This window comes from Salvia hispanica, chromosome 3 (genome assembly GCF_029641045.1).
Source record: "Salvia hispanica isolate PSC_SH4W2 chromosome 3, Shi_PSC_v1, whole genome shotgun sequence".
Taxonomy (NCBI): Eukaryota; Viridiplantae; Streptophyta; class Magnoliopsida; order Lamiales; family Lamiaceae; genus Salvia; species Salvia hispanica.
Window position 1 is genome coordinate 22,420,049 of NC_142694.1, and position 14,527 is coordinate 22,434,575.

At 33.9% G+C, this 14,527-nt stretch overlaps 1 protein-coding gene across 2 annotated transcripts; it reads right to left on the bottom strand.

The window, feature by feature from the left end:
* Nucleotides 1–234: 234 nt before the first annotated feature.
* Nucleotides 235–11,159, bottom strand: LOC125212266 (alpha,alpha-trehalose-phosphate synthase [UDP-forming] 1-like). Of its 2 annotated transcripts, none has more exons than XM_048112376.2 (18): nucleotides 11,012–11,159; nucleotides 5,080–5,394; nucleotides 4,906–5,003; nucleotides 4,425–4,813; nucleotides 4,146–4,260; nucleotides 3,953–4,054; nucleotides 3,700–3,850; nucleotides 3,524–3,612; nucleotides 3,184–3,232; nucleotides 2,904–3,004; nucleotides 2,528–2,715; nucleotides 2,078–2,195; nucleotides 1,796–1,972; nucleotides 1,597–1,722; nucleotides 1,385–1,472; nucleotides 1,163–1,293; nucleotides 883–981; nucleotides 235–701 (listed from the first exon to the last, which is right to left on the bottom strand). In XM_048112376.2, exons 2-18 carry the CDS (start codon nucleotides 5,357–5,359, stop codon nucleotides 366–368), a joined length of 2,637 nt encoding a protein of 878 aa, XP_047968333.1. In that variant the 5' UTR covers nucleotides 5,360–5,394; nucleotides 11,012–11,159; the 3' UTR covers nucleotides 235–365. The 2 variants fall into 2 exon arrangements, with proteins under 2 accessions (XP_047968333.1, XP_047968334.1); XM_048112377.2 differs by lacking the exon at nucleotides 11,012–11,159 and adding an exon at nucleotides 5,491–5,532.
* Nucleotides 11,160–14,527: the final 3,368 nt, after the last annotated feature.

Consider the following 14,527-nt stretch of genomic DNA (forward strand, 5'->3'; position numbering starts at 1 on the left):
CTTATTATTCATTTTGACTACCCCCAACAACATATTTTTTTAATAGTAGTATTGTATAAATAGAACTACACATAGCCCGTTTAATATACACACAAGATTGCGAAGTTTAAAGATGTAGTGTAAATTTGGAGATTTAGAGAAGTTGTATTTCTTAAAATAGGAAAGAGAATGATACCTCTATTTATAATAATTTATACGAGAAAGAACTAATAAAGAAAACTCAAAATAGAAAAATGAAAAATATAACACTGTGATAAGGAAATTAAAGAAGAGTTATGCACACTACATGTAATCCTCCAGTAACTTGGTTCCGTACATCTTTGGCTCCCGTGTGTGCGTTTGTATCGATACCCGTATCAACTAGCCTACACTTTGGTTGCATCCGCCAAACCCTTAAGGAATGATACGACGTCGTCAGAGGTGTTGAGAAGATAGCGAGCGTTGGTGCGTGGCCGCCCCACAGCTACCGAGAAGTAGTTGTCCTTTTTGAGGTCAAGCACATTCAAGCAAGTATTTTCTGGCGACGGGCGTCTGCTGCTCGCGGATCTCTTGTCGCCGTTGGAGCTACTCTTACTATGAGCCATGGAGATGCTGTTGGTGCTCGGAGGTTGCCTCTTGGCTACCTCGCTCACCTTGCATTTTGATAGTCCCAAGTTGTCAGGTGGAAGTTCTGGCTCGAAAAATGTGTACACATCTTCGTCCTGCAAAACACCGTGTCTCAAATTTATGCAGAAATTAATATTCCCTCCGTCCCACTCTAAGTAACACATTTCCTATGTCATCTAAATGATACATTTCTAAATATAGAATCATAAAACTATATAAAATCTCGTGCCGAATTAGAAATGTTCCACTAAAAGTGGGACAGAGGGAGTAAGTTACCTTTCCGAAGAAATGGCCGACGCACATGACGAAGTCTATTGGAGTGGAGATGGCTTTGCTGTGAACAATCTCTCCCAGTATACGGTCAATGGCTGCTCCCTTTGTAGTTATACAAGAACAAGAATGTAATAAACATGCTGTTTGGTACGATAGATAAGTCATCTATCTTGAAGTTATATGACTAAAAACGTGTTTTTATCATATTTTGTTTATTGTTATTGTTAGCTAGACACATATAGGAGGTGAATGTGATTAATAATAGCCATGATTTGTTACCAACCTTTGTCACACCAACTGCTCGCACCTCCACCGAGCGGCTGCCTTGGACAACGTCCACTGACGAGTTGGATATTGGACCCGTCCACAGGTGCTGCAGCATGTCCCTAGCTTGCAGTCTTCCGAATTCAGAATCTTTCAACCAAACACAAACAATCAGAATCAGAAATTGAGTATATTCTCCTACTGTTTTTACCAATCGGAGCATTAATATTTTTATCGGTACCTGAATACTTGTAGTTCCACACAAGCGAAGTCTCCCGACGTTCAAAATGTGATCTCGGTGTTCTTTCCGTAAAGTACTCAAGCACATGCTGAAAGAGGCAGGCTTAACTATTGGCATACTTAAGTATAGAGAGAAATTCAAAGTATAACTAATCTTAAGTGCATAACTAGAGAATGATTTTAGTTTACTATAAGAGCGACTTAGTTCAATACCTTGACACTGTCAACCCAATCCATATTCAAGTGCTCTGGCATCGTCGTCATCCAGTTTCCCGCCGGTGATCGTAGGAACATCCCATTTTCAGCTGCCAACCACATATTCTTGAATTCACAGAAGTTCTGCAGCATCAATTATTTTTATAAGGTATATGGTGCAACTAAAGAGGCAAATGAGAAGGGATGACAGGAGTACGTCTTCCAGGACGGATCTGTCACTTCCACTAAGCACCACGATTATAGTTTTATCGTCCTCGCAAAGCCTATTCAGAGGCTCCTTCAAGTCAGGATGCAGCTTTAGTTCCATTTCTTTGATCTGATCTCCCCTTCTCCCAGGTGTGTCGACTAGCTCGGTAAGCGTAGCATTGAAACCCTGTCATGATGAACAAAAATGAGACAAACTTTTACCAGACAAAGCTTGTGATATATATAGATCATGATGATGGAAAACATCAACTTTTAAAACGTCCCTCCTTACCAGTATGAGTAATCGATTATTAGACTGCAAGTAACGGTCGATCGCATCGCTACATGCAAGAGGGGGAGGAACTTTTCTTATTCTCTGCTGTGCTTCAATAACAGTATCATTGAGTTCACTGCAAAGCAAAATCAGAATCTTGATTACATTTTAGACTACTTACTACAGCATTGGGATGCACAGAAATGTGACAATTATTTAGAAATATAGCCAATATTGCAAGATACTGTATAATGAAGCACCATATATACAAATATGCATGTTACAAATGTTGCAAAATAAGTTTGTAATGCTGTCTTTACTATCTAGAAGATATTAGCAAAAAACTTATAGGTGAACAGATTTACGAGAGTCTCCTCTATGCTCGTTACGTGAACATGGCCAGTATCGTCGCTAGTTGTGTAGATATTAGACAAGAGTTTAGTGGAGGGTCGAGAAATGCAGGCTCACCTTACAAAGAATTCAGCCCACTGCTGAGCAGTATGAGTCGTGACATGCTCAAAGTTATGCCTATGGCGTTTCTCTCGTTCTTCAGCAGGCATATCCAAAGCCTGTCCTATCGCTGCAGCGACTTCCGTAATGTTCCACGGATTCACAAGAATTGCGCCAGCACCAAGAGACTGTGCTGCTCCAGCAAACTACAGTTCAGCAAAAGGAATCGTTAAACGTAAAAAAATGCTTATTCCAAACCTCCAGAATTTCGAAAAAAACAAGAAAACCTAATGTTACTCAAAATCTGGAATCAATATAAAACTATCAGAGGGACTATAATGAATTAATATGTCACGCAAATTTGGATCAAAGAGTGCTATGGTTCGTTATATACTTCGCTGAGGATGAGGACGCCCCTCTTTGAATCTTGACATGCCACAAACTCATAGCTGACGAGATTCATTCCATCGCGCAAAGAAGTGACAAGTGCTACGTCTGACGATTCAAGGCCACCAAATTGCATCAGTTAACAGTTAACAGTTGAACAAACATAAAATCAGATAATAACATACACATTTCTAGTTTGAAATCAGATGGAGGAGATTTTTTAGTTTGATAGTGGTGATTTACTATAAGAAATCTAGGTACATATATTAACACAGAGCAACTATTACCGGTGATAGCATACAATGCACACAGTGCATGAAAGTCGAGAGAACGATCCTGCAGAAAAACAAAATGTTGCTTCAGAATCTAAAATAAATATATAATTGAAAGCATAAATGCGTGTCCAGGAACTCAGCAATGTCAAAAGCAAGAACGAGAGAGATAACATGGTCAGTCGCTCGGTGATTTGATACTGAATATGGGAAATGGAACCAATTATGCATCAAATTTGCCTACCAAGTTCACAACTACTTGCAGTCCTTTTATGATATAGAAGATGGGAAATGAGAGCAAATGCGTATTAAATTCGTCTAAAACGTAAAGAAGCCAGCTAATAAAGATGCTAACCAGATGATGAATAGGAACAGCAGTCAAACTTCCAAATCTTCCATTGATTCGTCCAACAATTTCATGAACTTGACTCGTAAGTTTTTGATCTGTAAACACCAAACGGAAAAACTAGATGAAACATCAGTACGCAAAAAAAATCGTGTCAAATGCAACTAACTACCACAAGCACATACATTCAGGAACATCAGTTCTTGTTGGCACAGCAATCTGAAGCAATACCACTTTATCATGCCAGTATTCGTTTTCCTCCAGAAATTTCTCAAATGCTAGTATCTTTTGCGGGATTCCTTTTATCATGTCAAGACGGTCCACACCCAGCATTACCTACAGGTAACAATTTTACCAGATTGGTAACTAATACATATTTCGTACTCGAATACATTAATATATAGACGTCACATTCCTCTATAAGAAGTTGGAACAAACCTTTCTTCCAGAAAATCTCTCTTTGAATTCTTTAATGAGCTTCTGGACTTTAGGAAGCTCTAGAGCCCGCATGAACCTTTCCGAATCAATCCCTATCGGAAACTGTGGTCGAAAGAATCAAAGACAGAGAGATCATCATCATTTGAGGGTGGTTTAAGGCCAAAATTGAGAAAATGGAGACACGAGGACTTACCGCAGCTACACGAGTAAGTCTACCTTGATCCTCAACACCTTCAGGAGTACCTTCAAGTCCGAGAATACGAGTGCAAGCACTCACAAAATGTCTTGCATAATCATATGTATGGAATCTAGAAAAGAAAAATCAAACTAATGTGAGTAAGCATATTTATTACTCCATACATCAATAACCACCGCGTCTTCACACATAGGAAGCTTATCCTGGTATATAGATACCGAGGTTGTTGAACTTCTATAGTATTACGATTCCTAAATTGAACGACAAAAATATTACCCGACTAAATCAGCCATGAGAACTGCACGCAGCAGATCAGACCTGGACGGCAAAGTGCGGTGGATTTCAGAAGATGGGAATGGAGTGTGAAGAAACCATCCAACTTTCATCTTGTTGTTATATTCCTTGAGATATTTGGGCAGAAACATGAGGTGGTAGTCATGACACCAAACAACATCACCCTCCTCATAGTGATTGTTCACAACATCCGCGAACATCTGATTCGCCTTCTGATACGCTTCAAACTGAGACTGAAAACTCCTCGTGGTTGCAAGACGGTCCTCTTGTGGGAGTCCGAGATAGTGGAACAGAGGCCACAGTATATTGTTGCAGTAGCCATTGTAATACTGATTGACAATCTCTTCATCAAGGAATACAGGAATACACTTCTGCAAATAACACCAAACATTCATCAAACACAACGCAAAATCCATCAGAAAACACCAAACATTCAACTATAGCAATGCGATGATTAAGTAACCTTGTGAGCAAGAGCTGCAGTGAGTGCCTTCTTACCAACCTCGTCTGGCACATTAACACCGGCCCAACCAATCCATCTTGCCTCGAACTCCTTCACCCCTACAAAAGAAGCACAAAATAAGCAAAAAAGCAACACTAGAATAAGATTAAATTTATTCGAAAAACAACTCTTCACCCAAAAGAGCGCTAACTAGGCCGCCTGCGCTGATCTCCAACGACCACGAATCCTCGCCGTGCCTCACTGCAGAGACAGGAAGCCTATTGGCAACCACAAGCAGCCTCTGTTTAGGCGGTTTGTCGACGAAAGAAGTGTCGTAAGACTGCTCCACATTGCCATCTGATGAATCCATCTCAGAAATGCCATCATTGTTGATCTTTTTGAGCCTCTCTCGCAAGAGCCTTCCTACTCGGGTGGTGGGAACTTGTGAGCTGCCGTTACACTTATTGCCGGACATACTGTCGATTTCAACTGCGCCGGAGAGCAATTGCTCTGCATCATTACAAATTCAAAACCAATCATTTGCTTGCAGATTGCATTTGGAAATCCATGTTTTTGCTTGAATGGATGATGATTTTGCATAGTTACCAAAGCAGAGATGATGATGGGAGGTCACAGGAAATAAGTGTGTGTAACGCTCCGAATTCTAACAAAAGTGTAATTGCAAATTGCAATATAATTGCCTCGAGTCAAATTAGTTACTACTCCTTCGTTACATAGTAGTGGAGACATTTCTTTTCGACAAAGAGATTAATAAAAATTGTGTTAAGTGAGTTAAGTATTTCTTTTCGGCACGGAGATTAATAAAAATTGTGTTAAGTGAGTTAAGTAAATGAATAATAAAGTAGGAGAGGAAAGAGGTAGGAAGAAGAATAGAGAATAAAGTAAGAGAGAGTAGATTAAGTGACAAGAAATGTCCTGACTTTTACTATAAAGGAAAATGACCCCACTACTATAGAACGTAACAACATAATAGCAAAATGACTCCACTATTTTGGAATAGAGAGAGCATTACCTCCCTTAGAAAAAGCTATTGCTCTTATTTTAGTAAAGATGTGATCCTCATTATTGTTTTTTTGATTTGAAACTTAACGACGGATCAACAAACTACTGTGAAATGACATTTGATAAGTTCGGATAAAATAACTCAATATATTGAAAATCTAAAAGAGATAAAACTCATTATAAAATTAATGTCCAATGGTGTGTCTTTGTAGTCTACAGACATAGAATTTTAAAATTTACAAAAAAGTAAAACTTAAAGAAATAAACTAGAAAGAAAGAATATCAAATTCAAATGAATAGTACTCCCTCCGTCCCGTCCCATTTTAGCAGTCTCATTGACTTTTCTGCTATCTTTTTGTAAAAATGATAAAAAATAGTTAAAGTGGAGAAATGCTAAAATAAGAGAGACAATAATGTAGATAAGACTTTTCTCTATATTATTCTCTCTCTTAATTTACCATTTCTCCCCTTTAACTATTTTTTATCATTTTTACAAAAAGATGGCAGAAAAGTCAATGGAACTGCTAAAGCGGGACGGAGAGAGTATTAGTTAATAACTTTTAATATATTTATTTTAATTTACTAAAAATTAAATAAATATCAAAATAAAATTACTTAGTCTCCAAGTCATGTATAACACCTAACCCTATACTATATAGATATGCGCCATGATTCACCCCAACAATATTCCCTTTCACAAGACATAGGAAAAGGAAACAAGGGACACGAAAAAATGGTGAATCGGAATAAGATTTTATCAGAGATGACTTTTGCTTTTTTCATACTTTTATATATACCTTGAAATATTATAGGTATATGTTAAGTTCATTATTTGGTTAGAAAATAACATCCGGAATGTAAAAATTTTACGTATTTTAGAGTAATCTAAAAATTTGTGGAATATACCATAATCAGGCCAAAGTTCATAGTTTGGAGCGAATATCCCTAACATAAAAAATTGACTACATTCAATTAATCAAAACCAACATAAAAGTTTTTTATCATAATTTTTTCAAGAAAAAAACAAACATTCAAGTTTCACTATGACCAAATTCATAATGGGGAAAATCAAACCAACCAAACTTGGTCGATATTTCAGCGTGGATTCGATTGTGTTCACTCAAATATCTATATCTAGTAGGTATGTGATGTACTGAGTTATACTCCTTTCGTCCCGGCTAATATGACACATTTCTTGGCTGACACGAGATTTTAGGAGTTATAGGTTAATGTATTTAATTGGAGAGACAAAAGGTAGGTGTAAGTATTAAAATAGAGAGAGAAAGAAAGATGAATATTTTAATAGGATTGAGAAAAAGTAGTTGAGTGTATTAATTGAAGAAAAAAAGTTTCCAAAAAAAAAAATGCGTCATCATCTTAGTTTGGAAAAACTAAAATGAAAACTGTGTCATCTTAAATGGGGCGGAGAGAATATATAAAAACACAATACTATAAAGTAAAGTTATGTGTAGCAAAAATCACTCTTCCTTAGCTTGGCATGACAAAAAAGGTAAGAGTCCAACACTAGGAAACAGTTATCTAGAGGTGGAGTCTGAGATATACATTAATGTATAACGAGGATATATAATTGTCAAAAGTGTATTTGGCAATCATATTAAGAAATATTAAGAAATGTGAATGAAAGTGGGTAAAAAAAAGTTAGTAAAATATAATTTGTACTTTTTTATAATAAAATCTAAGTGAAAATAAGTTAATGGAATATGGGGCTTATAACTAAAAGCAATAAAAAATAAGTGAGACAAGTATAGATCGAGAGATAAAAAAAAAATTAATGACAAGTAAATAGAGGGAGTATTGGATTCATAAGTGGGAATGAGAAAATATAAGAGTATATGGATATGGACATACGGCATGGTTTGGAAAAAAGGAAGAATCTAGAGTATAGAAAATCGAAATGTACTACTGTACTGTTTTGTCTTCCAACTGCAAGTGGGAGAAACATGCGGTTTAAGTTTGAGTCTCTGTACGACCTTGCATTGATTCTGCATTCAATCAAATTATTACTCACCTATTTTTCTTTTCTACTTTCACTTTTTAGTATAAATTATACTCTATTTTTTCCTCATTAATTGAAGTCAATTAACTTGACACGAGTTTTATAGAATATAGTGGAAAGTGGATGGAAAATATTAGTACAACGTGAGTTTCTACTTTTATATATCAATTTTATAATAAAATGTGAGTGAAATGATTTAGTGGAATGTATGATCCATTACCAAAAGTAGTACTCCCTTCGTCGGCAATATATTAGACCCCTTTCTTTTGGGCACAAGAATTTAGGAGATGTTGTTTAGTGGTGTAAGCGGAGTTGATAATAAAGTAAATTTTTACCATAAATAGAAATGAGTCAAATATGTTGGGACACCCTAAAATGGTATATGAATCTATTATCTTAGGACAGAGCGGGTATAAAAAATAAAGGTTTCAATTGGGGACGGACGAAAAAGGAAATGATGTCAATTAATTGGGGGACGGAGAGAGTAAGTAAGTTCCACATTTCATTAATATATTATACTCATATTTTGATATATATAAATGAGACCAACCATTTACTAATTTTTTTTGAACTCACTTTTCTTTATAAATTTTAAAATCCGGGCTCTACATAAAGTGAACTAAAAATAGAACGGATGGAATAGTATTTTCATACTTTCATACTAATACTCTTTTCAGCATACATAGTAAGAAGAAGTGTAATTCATTAAATATGAATATACATAAAATAAAATAGAAAAAAAAAGTAAAAAAAAACGAAGAGAAAGGCAATAAAAATAGAAAAATATACTCTCTCCGTTTTTCATAGTTGAAGCGGAACTTTTCGACACAGAATTTTAGAAATGAATGTTGGGTGCGTTAAATAAATAGATAAAAAAGTAAGAGAGAGGAAAAGGTAGAGAGAATAAAGTATAAAGTTAATAAAGTAGAGAGAGTAAAGTAAGAGAGAGGAAAAAGTTACTATATAAGAAAATGACTTAACTATAAAAAAACTTTTCGAAATGGTAAAATGACTCAACTATGAAAAAATGAAGGGATGGAATACTAAATAAATAATCTATGCATATAGTCAATCTGCAACTAAAGTAATGTGGGCTCCCCACCTCTAGATTCGAGGATGATTTACCCAATTGTGAGAACTTCGACCATAAATTATCTACCCCTTTTTAGGCCATTTTCAGCCACGTCTTCTTTTTTAACCCGTTACTTTATGCTCCCCTAATTTCTTTTCTTCTCTATTTCTCAATAACATTTTTTTCTGCTCTTCAAAATAAAATCTATAACAAACAATTAAACGCTACTATACTATTTTTGACAACATCCATTGTCTCATGTATGCCCACTCTATATCAGTTTACTAAATAAATAATGCCACAGTTGATGCGCTTTATAAATTAAAAATTGACTCTGTTGTGTAAAAATGTGTTATATTTTACTATAAAGGAAAATAATTCACTATAATGGGACAGTTAAAAAAAAATACAAGAATCAACTACATATAGGCATAAACAATTGAATCTCATAAAACACATAGTCGTAATTTTCGCCATAAAAATAAGCAAATGGCATCCATACAAGTGGTGCGCTTCTCGAAACTAGCAATAATTAATTTTACCTACAGTAAGTTTTTAGAGTTTGTGGCTGTCGTAAGCAAACAAAGTTTCAAGTTCCAAACATCATTCATTGACATATGTATATCAAAAAGGAAATCTAATTTTGCTTTACACCTTGTGATGATTGTGTTTGTCACTGCACTTGGTACAAAATTTCAAATATTCAATGTTAAATGTAGAGGTAATGTGCCCCCTTGTACTATCTTTTACCTAAATTCATTTTATTCAATCACATTAATAAAACATTAGATCTTGTGCTCCCTAGTGAAGTAGTGAGGATGTCTTTACAGTGCAGGTCAAGCTCAAGAAATAGATAAAAAAAAATATTTCTTTCTTTTAATTCAAGTGATACCATATTGAAGATATTGCTAATAGTATAGTTTCTCAACGACGTTTGCTAGTAATTCGAATGATATAAACACAAAAATAAATTTCATATCAGATTCCAAGGACATTAGTTATTGCCTCCATTCCTATGTAGTTGACTGATTGTATTGTCCAATTACATTTGAGTCATTTATTTATTAAAAATATATTATACATGTATTTATTGTTTTATTATTTTATTTACTTATTTTTTTAAAATCATGTACCTAAAAAATACCTCTACTATTAGGGATGGATGAAGTACAAATTTACATTAAATGTTAACAGAACTAGAAGCATATACACACACATATATAGGATTAAATTATACATATAATTCTTTATTTATTATTTATTTACACTACATCTTAATTCTTAAATGCCATATTCAGCGGCAGCATAGGAAGTCTAAAAAAATAGTACTCTCCTCTCCGATCGCGAATAGAAATCCTGTTTTTTTATTTTAGTTAATAAAATTCAAGGTTTATTTTTACTATAAATAGTAATAGGGACCCAGATTTCATTAACTTATTTCACTCACATTTTATTTAAAATTAATAAATACCAGTGAGACTCATATTTTACTAATTTTTTCTATTCACTTTTTTTTAATATTATTAAAACTCGTGCCGCCAAGTTTGATAGTCATAATGGAAGAAGAAGGCCGAAGGGGGTGTCAAATTAAGATGAGATGAAATTGGTGAGGTAGGAGGTCTTTGCTACTAACGAGTTAACTGAATTAGTTGAGCATGCTTGATTTTATATCACCCAGTGAATTTAATACACCTAAAAATGAATTTTCATAAAACCTTGACAAAGAAGAAAAAAATGAATGGAAGAAAGAAAAAAGCGGATTGCGGCGCCGGCCAAAGCCCAGACAGTCGGTATGCCCGTGGAACGCCATCGTTTCGATCGTGGCGGACAGCGCGTCTCAAACAAACAAATTAACAGCATAGCATCTAAGATGATAACCTATTTCGTGGATGAAATGTAAAATGCTCAAACGAAAATAAAAATAAAATAAAAAATAAAAAATCACATCACATCTGTCAAATTCTTAAATCAAACAAGGTAGCATGAAGCAATCGGTAAAATTTAATAATGCTAACCTGGAAATGGGAAGAGAAATGTTGACGTCAGGATCCATTAAAGCATTGCAATTGCTTGGAGACGAAGAGTTAAAAGGCGTGCTTTATGTAAATGCCGTATCTATGTCTTTGTGCGTGTCAGTGTGTGTCTATAGATTTTAATTTTATGATGAAATGCGACAGCTTGCTATGTTCAGTCTATATATAGAGATACATATTCAATATCACAGCACAATTTATTATAATGGCTGTGAATTAGATTCCCATTATTTTTCCTCTGTATCAAATTAGTCACGCGTTTTCCTTTTTAAATATATGAGAGAAAATAAAATGAATAGGTGAAAAAATAAAATAATACTCGTAATAGAATTGAAAATAGTTAATCATTTAACTGGGACACTGCAAAATTATGGAGTAATATAATTACATTAAGAAGTGGGAGTATATCGATATACGAGTAGTTATTTTTGGGATAAAGGTAATTAAATAGGAAATATGTTGCAATTTACCAAATAAAGGCAATAATATAATGTTGATATTTTCGCATTAGGAAATTCAATGTGGATCCAGAAGTACATTTATTGGATTTATTTGTTTTTATGTGAATTCATTCGATAAGGATGAATTATTGAAAAAATTAGGCAACCTATGATACATTAATTAGAAAAAAGTGTAAATATATTGAATTGGCGAATCCAGTTAGTTAAAACTATTAAATGGCTATAAAATTTAAACAATTAATCTCTTCATTTCCACGAAAATGATCTGAATAACACACAATTTTATTTAATAGTACTATTATTTTATATGTTAAGTATGACAAAGAATAAAACAGAAAAGTACTCCCATCGTTTCTACGGGTCATTTTTCTATTTCAAAAAGTTTCTTTATAGTTAATTCATTTTAATATATAGTTATGGGCGAACGTAGAAAATTGTGTGGGATTTTTGCATATTAATTCACACAAAATACTAATAAAATTACAATACTTATACAACTAGAAAAGTACAAATGAAATAGTTTGGGAAGGGCTTAAGCTCTCCCTTAGGCTTATGTGTGTCCGCCAATATTAATATAGAATAATTAGCTCACTTTTTCTTTCCTACTCCATTTTATTTCTTATGTTATTCTCTCAACTTTATTCACTTTCCTACTTTATTCTCTTTAGTTTTTCTTTCTCTTACTATATCTACTTTGTTACCTGCTTATTTAATCCACTAAACATCCATTTCTTAAACTCAGTGTCAAAGCGAAGTAATTCAACTATAAAGGAACGGATGGAGTATATAATATAAAAAATACTGTTTCCATATTTAGCCAACGAGTCATCTTTGTTGGAATATACCAAAAAGAAAACCGAGTCATCTTCATTAGGACAAATGCAGTAATAAATTGGCGATTTATGGATTTTCATGCGAAAATGCCAATAAACTATTGACCATATTTGATGAGAGCTTCTTCACAACGCGTTCTTAAAATATAAACAAGTAAAACCGCAAACAGGTCAAGCAGATTTACCAAACCAACTGGTCAAGCAGAATATAGACCTAATCGCGTGTTGTCGGACGTGCTGTAAGAGCTGATATCAAAACCTTAACCCACAATACTATTGATTAGTATAGGGAAGTAAAGATCGATCCCACGAGGAAGAACGTGCTAAGGGTGTGTTCGGGACATTTTGGAAGGTTTTGGCAGCTGCCACGCATTCTAGTGGATTTAGTTTAAATCTACTGGATTCCGCAGAATTGAAAGGTTATTCTGTCTAACTGACCTAGGAAACTGAAGAAAGTACGGAAACATGAAATAATTTGACGCTTGTGCCCTTAAAGAGGGATATTTGAAATCTGCTTTTTTTCTCCACTTCTGCTCCTATCGCTGTCTTCATGATTCTCCTTGGTCAGTTTGGCGGCTTACGGTACTTCACCTCTAAATTTAGCAATTTGAAAGCAATGCGCGACTTTACCATAATTCTGTCATAGAACTCCGATTGAGATAATCATGGTACCAACGCGAAGATCTTTTAAATACGAAGAGAATGGTTGTATAGAACGCCCTGATCGGACTTCAGAATCGCCAGAAAATAGGTTTGAACTAGGACTGCTGCGCGCAAACAGGTCCAGCGGCGGTGGGAACGTTTTCGAGCTCTCTGGATGGCTTTCAGCGACCGCTGGCATGCGCCAACGGCTTGCTGGGTTGCGCTTCTGCTCCAACTTCTGGATTTTGACCTTTTTATGCTCATTTTCAGCTTTATTTTGCACATTGATCACAAAACACGTTAAAATACCAAAATAGATAAAATATGCAAATAATTGACATGTAATGCAACTTTGACACTGAAAACGGACCAAATAATAGCCTTAAAACGATGCAAAATCCGAACGTATCAATAAACAAAAATGAAAATAATGTCTATTTTATAGGATGAAGAGAATACTTATTCTTGTTATAATAATAAAACTTAAAAAATAAATTAATGAAATGTGAAGTCTATTTACTAAAAGTAGTAAAATTAAAATTATACATTTAATTACATATATCTCAAAATGATAATTTGAGACATTTAAATATCTTAAAATGATCATTTGAGATATTTAATGATTACCGGATGATATTTCATAATTTTAATAACTTTTATGCATAATTTCAAAATGATGCTTTTAATTATTTTGTTTTTTTTTTCTTTGCTCACATTATTTTAACAATTTAATCATTTTAAACTTCATTAAAAGAAGACACTTTACGTGTGTGTATATATATATATACGTGAATGCATAAGATAATTGAGAAAAGCTGATATCTCAAGATTTAGTATTCTAATTTTAAATGAATGTTTCACAAATTTCATAATTTAAAAGACTATTAATTCCTAAATTTATTGATAAACTATGTAATACTGTTGACTATTTTCTATAATATCTAACGATAGTCAGGATGACACACAATTTAGACTTTTTGAGAATAAGTTAAACAATTTCATTATACTTATAAATTAACATATTACCTTCTCGCAAAGAAGGACGCTTGAAAATTATCTTTGGGGACTAAAGAAATATAGGATATTGGCATCTAATATGAACTTTTAAAAAGTTGGATTTTTCCCACCAATTTTAAAATTGACAAATAATATCACAAACTTTACATTGAGTTTGTTATTTCTCATCAGTGAAAAAATTACGGCTATATTAATAGATTGAAGAACAAATTTGGAGGGTGTGCTTCAAGAAAAACTATTCCCAAAGATTGAAAATCTTGAAACTCTCGAAGTTGTTAACGAGAAATTACGAAAAAAATATGTATCATGACATTATTTGCCGAATTTTTTTCATTGGCGGGAAATAACAAACTCGGAGTAAAGTTCGAGATATTATTTGTCAATTTTAAAATTTGTGGGAAAAATCCAACTTTTTAAAAATTTCATGATATTAAATGCCAATATCCAAGAAATAAAAAACTCCATACTTTCAATTAGGAACGCTAATCATTGTTTCTTCGCAAAACAGTTGTTATAGAGCCAAAATATTAAATCTATGATTTTTT